The 12,440-nt window shown below is 44.0% G+C and overlaps 1 protein-coding gene across 2 annotated transcripts; it reads right to left on the reverse strand.

Moving 5' to 3' along the window:
• Nucleotides 1–1,419: 1,419 nt before the first annotated feature.
• Nucleotides 1,420–12,194, reverse strand: micos13 (mitochondrial contact site and cristae organizing system subunit 13). 2 transcript variants are annotated; one of them, XM_067968425.1, is made up of 4 exons: nt 12,077–12,194; nt 6,538–6,694; nt 5,391–5,442; nt 1,420–1,629 (listed from the first exon to the last, which is right to left on the reverse strand). In XM_067968425.1, exons 1-4 carry the CDS (start codon nt 12,103–12,105, stop codon nt 1,523–1,525), a joined length of 345 nt encoding a protein of 114 aa, XP_067824526.1. In that variant the 5' UTR covers nt 12,106–12,194; the 3' UTR covers nt 1,420–1,522. The 2 variants fall into 2 exon arrangements, with proteins under 2 accessions (XP_067824526.1, XP_067824527.1); XM_067968426.1 differs by lacking the exon at nt 12,077–12,194 and adding an exon at nt 10,942–11,006.
• Nucleotides 12,195–12,440: the final 246 nt, after the last annotated feature.

Here is a 12,440-nt window from a genome sequence, read left to right on the forward strand (position 1 = left end):
ATTTCCTCGTTTTCTTACCAAAATCTCAAGTCCTGAGATGCACCTGTAATAAAATGTCAAAATGCCCACTAAAGAACCTAAATAACGATTGCAATGATTTATTAATGAAATGGACACACTGCATGCAGTGATTGCAATAGTCGTAGCACGTACTGAAAAATTTAATTTTAGCATCAGCTATTTCAGTCAAGGCTTTAAAAATATTCGCGCTTCACGATGGTGATGTGCTACTTTAAATGTTAATGTTTGCCGTCAATATTTTGAGAAACAGTCCACTCACAAATACTGTCAATGTATTTTGCTGCTGAAATAGCTTGACAATATTGTGATTATGCAAATTTATGTTACTTTTCGAACTGCCACCCAGAAAAGTGATGTCAGACCCGTTTAAGTAATTGGTCATCATTTGGCTTAACTGCATCTTGTTCAACTCTTGCTTGTTTTCTTGAGGTTTAGTGATGTTCAAAATAAAATCTGATTTCCACCAAATTTACTCTGCCTTTTTGGACTCTTTATTTGCTTCCAATTTTCTGGGGGTTTTTTAATGCTTAAAAATAAAAACTGAACAAGGCACCACACTTACCATTGCAGACAGTTTCCAATGAAATCCCCCCCTGCAACGCAGTTCTACAGGCTACCCATGTGGTTATTACCGTGAGCCCCAATGGGAGTGTGTCGGCAGGTTATTCAACCACTGGGGCAAAGGGAGGTCTCAGCCCATATTCACACAAACACTTCTCAGCAGGGGTCACTGGATAACAATCAGCAACTCTAACTGATCCCACCCCCTCAGCACTACAATTCCAGGGGCACGGAGGCCAACTGCAGAGCCCCTTCTGAGATCAGCTAACCGAACACATACTGGGTCCTTCCTATTCTGTATGGTTGACACCATCAGGGTTGTCCCATTGACCCACTAAGCCATCACACACATTTCGATGTATTAATATACCACCTTTATGGATATATTGGAACTGGCAGGAGCCGCGATTGTAGATACTCCAGTCACGCCCACTGAATTGAAAGTCCATTCTTCTATGTTTGGTAAAACACAACTTTATCCCGTCCAAGCCTTCCGATTGATCCATGGAGGCTCCTGGATCATGTGTGCTGGCTCCAGACACCTGATATTACAGGCATACCTCTCAGCTGCACTGCTCCATTCCACACTCTCTAGTAGTACAGTTGGGAGGTTCGTCCTCAATATTTGGGAGTCAGGAACCATGATTCTTCTATATAGATTGGGACACTATTAAAAAAATCATCAGCCTGTAAGTGGACTGCAGAAATCACATAGACCTTGGTTTATAAATAAACATATAATGATAACTTTCACTAGCTTCCCCGAGTATTAAAACATCAACTCAATTCCTGCCCCGATTGCGTGAGGTGCAACAGAAAACCAAAATCGGACACATGGATGATCAAATGCACTTTATAAACCAGTACCATCATATAGTATTTACATTTTGTTACAGTCTGTGGTCTTGAACATAAAGTCTTATGATAATGATGGAGGTTTTCACTCTGCTCCAGTAGTCAGGCCCTTGACATACTGCCAGCCCTTCTGAGTGTATTCGTTGCATTTTGTAGGTGCACACGACAAGGCAGATATGGTTGTTTCAATTCCTGTGAAACAATTTAAAAGCTGGTTCAGTCTTTTTGGAATATTCTCAGTGAATTGCTCAGTCTACTCACTTCTGCTCAATATTTATAAACATGCACGGGCATCCAAAACTACAGTCCCCTGAATGACTAAAGATATAGAGATTAAAATGAAACAAAAAAGGTTTATGACGAATGTAAGGTTCAGTAGAGAACTAAGCTGAATACAGAAAGTACAGAGGAGAGCCAAAAAAAGGAATGAGGGGCAAAGAGAAAGTATGAGAATAGTTTAGCAGCCAACATAAAAGGGAACCCAAAAGTATTTTATAAAGAAATAAATAGTAAAAACTTATCAAAGGAAGGGTGGGACCAATTAGAGACAAAAAAGGAGATTTTCTAGCGGAGGCAGAGGGCATAGCTGAGGCACTAAATGAATACTTCACGTCGGTTTTCACTAGAGAAGAGGATGCTGCCATTGTAGCAATAAAGGAGGAGGTAGTAGCGATATTGGAGAGGATAAAAATAAAGAGGTGGTATTTAAAAGATTGGCAGAACTCAAAGTAAAAATAGTCACCCAGTCCAGATGGGATGCATCCTAGGTTACTGAGGGTGGAAATTGCAGAGGCTCTGGCCACAATCTTCCAATCCTCTTTAGCTATGGGGATGGTGCAGGAGGACTGGAGGATTGCAAATGTTACACCCTGTTCAAAAAAAGAGGGATAAATTGGCAATTACTGGCCAATCAGCATAATGTCAATGGTGAGGAAACTTTTAAAGACAATAATCCGGGACCGAATTCATTGGCACTTGGAAAAGTATGGTCTAATAAATGAAAGTCAGCACGGATTTGTTAAAGGAAAATCATTTTTGATTAACTTGATTGAGTTCTTTGAAGTAACTGAGGGGGTTGATGAGGGTAGTGCGGTTGATGTGTATATGGACTTTCAAAAAGCATTTGATAAAGTACCACATAATAGATTTGTTAGCAAAATTAAAGTCCATGGGATTAAAGGAACAGTGGCAGCGTGGATACAAAAGTGGCTAGGGGACAGAAAACAGAAAGTAGTGGTGAACAGTTGTTTTTCAGACTGGAGGGAAGTATACAATGGTGTTCCTCAGGGGTCAGTATTAGGACCACTGCTCTTTTTGCCATATATTAAGGACCTGGACTTGGGTATAGAGAGTATAATTTCAAAGTCTGCAGATGACATGAAACTCGGAAATGTAGTAAACAATGTGAAGCATCGTAACAGACTTCAGGAGGACATAGACAGACTGGTGAAATGGGCAGACACATGGCAGATGAAATTTAATGCAGAGAAGTGTAAAGTGATGTATTTTGGTAGAAAGAATGAGGAGAGGCAATATAAGCTAAATGGTACAATTTTTAAGTGGGTGCAGGAACAGAGACACCTGGGGTGCACATACACAAATCTCTGAAGGTGGCAGGATAGGTTGAGAAGGCTGTTAAAAAAGCATACGGGATCCGAAGCTTTATGAAGATAGGCCTCAGCTGGAGTATTGTGTTCAATTCTGGGCACCTCACTTTAGGAAGGATGTCAAGGCCTTAGAAGAGATTTACTAGAATGCTGTCAGGGATGAGGGACTGGAGAATCTGGGGTTGTTCTCCTTCAAACAGAGAAGGTTAAGGGGAGATTTGATATGAGGTGTTCAAAATCATGAAGGGTTTCGACAGGGTAAATAAGGAGAAACGGTTTCCATTGGCAGAAGGGTCGGTAACCAGAGGACACAGATTTAAGTTGATCGGCAAAAGAGCCAAAGGTGACATGAGGAAACATTTTTTTTTAAAAACGCAGCGCGTTGCAATAATCTGGAAAGCACTGCCTGAAAGGGCGGTGGAAGCAGATTCAATAGTAACTTTCAAAACGGAATTGGATAAATACTTGAAGGGAAAAAATTTACAGGGCTATGGGGAAAGAGCAGGGGTGTGGGGCTAATTGGATAGCTTTTTCAAAATGCCAGCTAGGGCACAATGGGCCGAATGGTCTCTGCCTGAGCTGTACCAACTATGATATAACACTATGATACTATCCTGACTAATAGACAAGAACAGCATTATACACATATCCACAGTGTTTCCGTATGGTATTGGTTTTCGCTAACATAGAGTTCCATGGTGCCAGTACTACTCCAATACCTAATCCAAGTGACCATTCTTCATGTGCTAGTCTAGGGTGAGAGTGCCAGCAGTTCCAACAAAGTGTCCCTAGCCAAAATGTTAACCTGTCCTTCCTCTGCAGATTTTGACAGACCTGCTGTGCCTTTATTTCATATTTATATATTTGTAGTTTTTTTTTTCTTTTTACAAGTTATCCAAGTTTGATGCAAATCTTCAGAACACTCTCTTCCCCTGCCCCCCTCCCCTCCCCCCACAAGGTCTTTAACCTCATCGCAGAGGCCTAATGACTCATTAAAGCCATATGGCAGAATTTGGGGAATGTGTATGAATTCTATTCCCTGAATCATTATTTGAAACTGTATGACTTGCTCTCCAGTCTCTCAAAATCATGGAATGTACAGAACTAGGGGCTATTCAGCCCACTGTGCCTGTGCTAGCTCTTCCACTGGAGTTATCTACTCTAATCTCACATCCCTGCCCTCTCCCTGTATCCTGTTATACTCTTCCTTTTCAACCAATTATCCAATTCTGTGTTAAACGATGTCACAGTCTTCACCTCAATAGCCACTTCATTTTGCAGTAAGGTTCTGTCACAGTTTACGTAGCAGTCTATTTTAATTGATCTATTATGTCATCCATTGGCTGTGAGTTCAAGTGAAAAATTTCCGCACACATTTCCATACAATTTTTTTATTCCTCTTTTGACACTCAATTTTGCTGAAGTGAAGTTTATATAGACACTGGAAGCTCTGCAGTACCTCACCAAAGTATCTACTCTTCACGTGTGAGCCTTACTTTGTCAGCTGGCTATTCAATTGGGGAGAGCTTCATACCCAAGTGCAGTCCTGTTCTCCTGTATGCTTTCCAGGAGTCACCGAAGGGCAGACAGAAATGGGAAATTCTCCCCTTCATATCCAGAGTTGTTGAGGCCAATGGTCACTCTCCCACCTGGCTGAGATCAACTAACTCAACATAGGCCGAGGATCAAAGCTTGGACTTTCTGTGTACGTGTGGCTCAACTCCACCCAGCTGGTTAGTCAGGAAACTGGCTTCCAATGGTTTTATGTACAAACAGCAAACCATAAAAATAAAGTTACTTGAAAATATTTTCAAGCAGTGTTGCACAATCACTGTTTAAAAACTGCATTACTAACAGCCATCAGTTTTGTGCCATCATTTGCCTAATGCTGCAGCTTCAAAAGCAAGATTAAAATTGGATGCTGCTCTATACTGCAGTACATTTGCTCTCAGTGCAATGTAATGTCAAGTGGCAAATCGTGAGTGCATGCCTTTGATGCACAAAATGCCAAGTTCCTGTTCTTAGCTGCGCCATTAGAAAGTAACAGGTGGAGACCAATTACCCCCTTTCACAAGTTGCATAGTGTTGGCAACCAAGAGGGGGGATAAAGAGCCAAGATTCCCACTACTGTTCGACATCCAACAGCTCCAGTGATTGTGTGCAGGATCAGGGCTCTGTTTATAGGCCCATCGCCTCGCCACAGTCCAATTGCCTTCTGTCACTCAAGTCCAGGTTCACATATGAATAGTCGGTTCAATGAGGTGCTAAATAATGGCTGGCACCAGTGCAGCTGCACGAATCAGTGCTTTTTACTGAAGTTTATTTATGGACATTTCACTCGTTTACCTGAATTCCAGTATTCAGTTAATGGCACATCCAGCTTGGGAACATCTGGTAGCTTTGAACAGAACAAAAACTATTAGACACCACTGTTCAGTCTACAGCTGTTTTTTCAGAAAATCCTTTCATACTAAGTACCCAGTACTTTAGAGTGCCCATATTTAGCCCCATCTCACTCACACATTCCCTCATCAGTTCATGGATCGCTGCTAAATATATCTATCCAGAAGCCAACACCTAGGCTCATATTCCAGTATATATTAGCTGTTCAGCGTTGTATAAGAATGTTTTTAAAAAATCTCATTCTCAGGAAGGGGGTGTCACTGGCAAGGCCGCCATTTATTTCCCATCCCTAGTCGCCCTCAAGAAGGTAGTAATACAACGGAGTGGCTTGCTAGGCCACTTCAGAGGGCAGTTAAGAGTCAACCACATTGATGTAGGACTGGAGTCACATATAGGCTAGACTGGGTAAGGACAGCATGTTTCCTTCCTTATCACAGAACTAAGGGCTCAACTTAACTGTGGCTTAAGTGTGAATCTGTTCCGTGTAACTCATTCTCCAGTAAAGATCAGTGCTCAGGAAACACAGGCTGAATTTGTGATTTTACACATACACAAATAAGAGTTATTTGCTGCTTTACCAATGGGTTAGTGAGAAAGAAAGCCCCCCCCCCCCAACCACCAGTGCAGCACAGCCATGCACACTGGAAGGTCCCAAAATCAATCCCCAGTCTGTGCAGAATTAGCTGATCTCAGCCAAGGCAGCTGTCGAGAAACAACAGCTGTCCTCAGGCACCCCCCCCCCACCCCTCCCCCTGAAATAGGAAGGATGGCAGAGGGAAATCAAAGTCAGCCAGGACTTCCCCCCCACCCCCAAACACTATCCAATGACGCTTGTTGGAAAGTGTACATGGGTGGAAATCAGGCGAGGACACTTTCAGCTTCCCACTCTAAGGGCTGAAATGCCCTCCAAAGAAACATCCTTCCACATGCATTCTGAGCTCACACGAGAAGAATGACTCCCTTGAGAGAGGACTAGAGGGCTGCTGATGGCAATGGAACCTTACCCCAGCAGGGGTCAGCGCCTTCAAGAGAGGAAGGGAGAAGGCAGGCAATGAAAAAGAAAGACATTTGCTCCAGTAATGTACTGTACCTCCACTCCAAAATACTTCGACCACTCGTCCACAGCAGCTGGTACAACAGCTGCTACCTTGTTCAATATCTCACAACTTTGTGCTCCATTTCCCAATAAGCCATGGTCATAAACGATGTACACAGTGCCTCCAACTATCCCAACCCTTGTAAAGAACCTTGAAAACAAAACCATTAGGAAAAAAAGTCAGTCTCATTTCATCAAGAAAAATTCAAGAACAGTCAGATTACCATAAAATGCAAGAGTAGAACGTGTATATGGAGTGCTGTCATAGGCAGAATGTACAGGTATAATAAGCCACATGAACAAAACACAGAAAAACCAATATAATTCTGGTGCGATGCTCTTCAGCTACTTTTATAGTGGACTTTCTTTAATTCAAGTTCCAGAGGCATGCCTGTTCTGCTTCGGGTAGACATCAAAAAGCCCATTTGAAGAGTAGAGTCCTCCCGATCAACATTCCTGCCCCAACCAGCGCGTCCAAAAACAGATTAACCAGTCATCCATCTCAGTTTTGCTTGTGTTACCTTGCTGTGCACAAAACGGCGGCCACAGTTATCCACAACGGTGGGCGCACAAAGTAATTCATTCTACATGAAGTCCTTTGTGATGTTTCTGAGCGACTCGATAAGGTACCATATAAATGCAAGTTTTTTTTCCTTTCTCCTACTTTACAGGAATTTCTGTGGTGACACTGATGCAATGCAAGAGTTTTTGCTGAAAAAACACAGCGACTTGTACACCAGCTTATATGGTCACGCACAATGAAGGCCAATTCATTTCAGAACTTTTTCTTGCTCCTCAGGAGACTGAATCTGTCAAAACATTCCGAAAGTTGTAGCAACTAATCAACCGAATTTCCAAACACCAATCATATCGAGAGGTCTGATCTGCATGAGGCTTATCAAAACAAGAACGAACTTGCATTTATATAGCGCTTTGCATGACCGTAGGACGTCCCAAAGTGCTTTACAGCCAATGAAGTACCTTTGAAGTGTAGTAACTGTTGTAATGTAGGCAAACGCAGCAGACAATTTGCGCACAGGAAGGTCCCACAAACAACAATGAGATAAATGACTAGATAATCTGTTTTAGTGATGTTGGTTGAGGGGTAAATATTGGCCAGAAGTCCCTGCTCTTATTTGAAATAGCGTCATAGGACCTACGAGGGAAGAAGGGACCTCGGTTTATTGTCTCATCTGAAAGACGGCACCTCCAACAGTGCAGCACTCTCTCAGTACTGCACTGAAGTATCAGCCTAGATTATATGCTCAAGTCTCTGGAGTGGGACTTCAGCTATCAACTTTGTGACTCAGAGGAGAGAGTGTTACCGAGCCAAGGCTGACACTGGAACACAATTCACAGCATTGCACTTCTTATTAATGGGAGGCAAGGCTGCAAACATGATTAAGCACTAATACAAGCAACCTATCTATCTCTGCTCTGGATGCTGATAAATGCACTCCATGTATTCTGGTCTCTAAACAGCTGGATTGCATCTGCCTCTGATATCACACCTGTCCGTTCCACGATCTTGTCACCAATGTACTTTTACATTTGATCAGATCTCAGGAGATTAGCATTTCTGCAGTAACTCCCTGTGTTTACACTGCTAAGTCCAGCTCTTATCCCTGACAGAGTCAGAATTACAGAGCCACGCAAACTGGGTGTACGATTCTGCTGCTAGGTTGAGAACCGGATTTAGCAGTGTGAATGTAGGGCAGGTCGTGCATAGACTAAACAAGCACCTCAATGTTAAATGTTAAAGCAATTCAAGTGCAAAACTCACAGGTGTCACCCACACATATCTTCTTCTAAAATGAATACACTTTGTGCTGTGCATTAACACGCTCAGAATGTTGCTTTGTAGCACCATTTCATAGCAGCACTCCAACCACACTATCAAATCAGATAGAAGAGGAAGAGCAGAAAATACACTGAATTTTGAGACTATCATTTGATCTAAAGTTTCTAAGCAATGATACAAAATATCAAAGTGTATTACCATGCACTGAGAACATTTTTAAACGAGTAATAGTAATGTTCTTGAAAAGTTTGTTAATTTAAGAGCTTCAATAATGAGCAAGAGCAAAGAAGTAAGTTTTGACATAAAGCTATTAACTGTAAAGGAAATTGCACGAGGTAATATGCCTTAATGTGCCAATATGCTTCTTGTGTGACATTACTAATTCATCATCTCAAACTGATTCCAACACCACTGCAAGGCTACATTGGAGTAGTTGCCCTTTAGTTCGTGGCTAGTACAGTGACTGGCTAGAAACTGTGGGGGACATCTATCCAGATGCAGTGCTTATCCAGAACCCAAACAAGCACTTCCATTAGAAGCCACTGCAGAAAGATCACAAGTGGAAACTCAGGCCAACTGTAGCAACCTTACCCTGGCTGAAGTTAGCCTACTGACCACAGGGTGGCAGTCAAACCTGGGGCCTTCCCAGTGAATATGGCTCAACGACTGAAACTTTATCGGAGTCATCGGGACGTGAGGATTTATATCTGAGGTTTGTTTAGATGTACTTTTAAAAAAAAACTAGAAAACTTGAGGAACTGGTAACAAATTCTTCTTGCAGCTAAAATACTGTAATGTGATCACTTAAAAAATAAAAATGCTCATTAGGAGATAAAAATTGCAGCAAGTAGGTCTACAAATCCAGGTGAAGATTGTGGGGAGAAGAAATATTCTTGGTAACTCTGCACACCACTGCTAGCCAGGACAGGTACCAATCTAAATATATTGACTGCCATTTCTACCACCACACCCACTAAATACACATCCTGACCGTCATCTTGCAACTTACCAAAGGACACAATCACAGGGCTAACTGAGAAAATGTCCTAGCTCGAGGTCACCAATCCAGGATAGTTAATTGTGACACTTAATATCTCCATGATTTTCAGTCATTAATAAATTATTTTAATGTAACTTCCCATATTACATAACCAGCCACTGCAGTGCTTTATTGCAATATTGTGGAAAGCCTTTAACAAATAAAAGCAGCCAACACTCAGAATAATGTTGTGCCCTTGGTCCAAGTAAAAAAGGGATTAGACAATCGAGCCATTGATATTCTCAAATGTCCTCTGTTTACACAAAGTTTTCCCAACTACAATTCATTTTACAATAATTTTCCCAACTTCCACTCTGGCTATGAACCTCTCCTCTCTCCACCATCCAGAGAGCAAAATGAGGGATTCACTCTGGAGAAACTGCAGCCCAGGAAGCAGAAGGGTTAAAGGGAAAACAAAAGAGTGAGGACACAGGAGAGGGTTAGAAAGAACAAACCTACAATTACACAGCATCTTATCACAGTCTCAGGACATCTCAAAGCACTTCACAATCAGTGAATTACTTTTGAAGTGCAATTCCTATCAATATAGGTAGATGTGGCATATAAAGCCCCACAGAGGAGTAAATAACCAGCTAATGTTGGATTTTTTATTGTGGTTTTGGATGGCCAGGCCACTGGGAGAACTTCCTGCTCTTATCTGAGTACTATTAGTGGGATCTTTTACAGGCTGAACAGGTCATGGTTTAATGCCTCATTTGAGGGACAGCACCTCTGACAACACAGAACTCCCTTGGCACTGCACAGAATGGACTGCCCAGATCATGAGCTCAAGTTACAGAGTGAGATTCAAACCCAGTCTTTTGACTCAGTACAAGTCCAGAGGCCTTTTTAACCCTTCATCAGATTCAGGTCTCTATCCGAAATGTTAACCTGTCTTTCTCAGTTGCTGTGTATTTCCAGCATTTCTGTTTTTATTTCAGCTTTCCAACATTTGCAGTGTTCACTTCTTGTCTCTAAAAGGGATTGTGACCCGTTGTGCTGTTTGATCCTAAATCCCACTCCTGACACCAGCCACTTCTTCAGTGGCCTCAGAGTGATGCTTGCACCCCTAGCTCCCAACACACAGGTGTTACCCAGCAACAACCTCAATGTAATCTACAACAACTTGCATTTATATAGGGCCTTTAACATAGAAAAAGCATCATAAGGTGCTTCACAGAGGTGTGAGGAAAATGGATGCTGATTCAGAGAGAGAGAGAGGTTAGAAGTGACCAAAAACTTGGTCAAATAAGTTGTTAGCAGAAGAGGGAGGTGGAGAGGCAGTGCAGTTTTTTTTTTATTCGTTCATGGGATGTGGGCGTCGCTAGCAAGGCCGGCATTTATTGCCCATCCCTAATTGCCCTTGAGAAGGTGGTGGTGAGCCGCCTTCTTGAACCACTGCAGTCCGTGTGGTGAGGGTTCTCCCACAGTGCTGTTAGGAAGGGAGTTCCAGGATTTTGACCCAGCGACGATGAAGGAACGGCGATATATTTCCAAGTCGGGATGGTGCGTGACTTGGAGGGAAACGTGTGGGTGGGAATGTCAGAGTGGCACTTACACAGCTGGAGGCATGCCCAACAAGGATGGGGCAGGAGAAAGAAGAGATACAAAAAGCCAGAGTCAGAGGTGCAGAAAGTCCCAGAGGGGTGGTAAACCTGCAAGAAGATAGAAAGGGACAAGGCCGAGACATATTTAAGGACATGGATAAAAACAATCTAAATTAGACACTTAGTGGGTGAAGCTAATGAAGGTTAGTGAGGACAGGTGCACAAGATTCAAGTGGGGCAGGATACAGCAGCAAGCAGAGTTTTGGATTAGCTGGAGTTTAGAGTAATTAAATGCTTTTTGAGGCATCATTGTTTTAATGTTGGAAACATGGCAGCCAATTTGCACACAGCAGATCCCACAAATGTAATAACGACCATGTTTTAGTGACGTTGGTTGAGGGATTGGCCGGGACACCGGGGCGAACTCCCCTGCTCCTCTTCGAAATAGTGCCATGGGATCTTTTACGTCCACCTGAGGGGGCAGACGGGGCCTCGGTTTAACGGCGCCTCCGACAGTGCAGCACTCCCCCGGTCCTGCACAGGGGGCGTCAGCCTGGGTTGTGCGCTGAGGTCTCTGGAGTGGGACTCGTACCCACAACTTTCTGACTCGAGAGGAGAGAGTGCTACCCCCTCCCCTCTCCACTCCCCCCCTACTCCACTCCCCCCTCCTCCTCCTCCCTCTCTCCCCCGTCCCCCCTCCCCCCTCCTCCCCCCTCCCCCCCTCCTCCCCCCGTCCCCCCTCCTCCCCCCTCCCCCCGTCCCCCCTCCTCCCCTCCTCCCCCCTCCCCCCGTCCCCCCTCCCCCGAGTCATTAGCAAACCAGCAGCTGTGAGTTCCAATCCCACCCAAGGCAAGTTGTGAAATGGAATTCAATAAATTTGGCCATTTAGGGGTTGGCATCAAGTGGGGGAAGTAACCAGAAAACCACCGATCAGCACGAAGTTTAACACAGAGAGGAATGGCTCTGGAGGCTGTTGCTATGCAAGGGACAGCCCGAGGCCTTGTTACCGAGGCCCAGTTTACCAATGACCCGGGGCCGGTGCTCAAGGGCAGTTCCCAAGCCCCGGCCCCGGCCCCGGCCCGCCCTGGGGAACCAACACCCGCTTTGCTCGCCCGCCCGCCCGCTTCGCCCGCTTCACCCACTTACTTAGCGACCGCGAACAGCCTGGCAGCCATGAGCAAGGCGAAGGAACCGAGCGGCACTGCTGCAGCGTCGGCCGCCGGGCGGAGCGGAGAAACTTCCAGCGAGTCGGCGCGACCTTTCACCCTGCCGCGCTGACGTCACTCAAAAGCGTCGAGGTCGGTCGCCTTTTTTTTTGCTTAAATTTTTTTTTAAGAACTAAAGGCAACTCGCCGAGGATCTGTTTAGTTTCGGGCGGTGATGACCACGACAAATTAAACACCGATAACGGTACTGTCTTGAACTCAATGACACCACAGAGGTCGAATTTGTCGTCCTTTAACTTTGTTATGAAAGCCGCCATTTTTAGTACTGGCAACAATTTGGTGCA

This window comes from Heptranchias perlo, chromosome 29 (assembly GCF_035084215.1).
Source record: "Heptranchias perlo isolate sHepPer1 chromosome 29, sHepPer1.hap1, whole genome shotgun sequence".
Taxonomy (NCBI): domain Eukaryota; kingdom Metazoa; phylum Chordata; class Chondrichthyes; order Hexanchiformes; family Hexanchidae; genus Heptranchias; species Heptranchias perlo.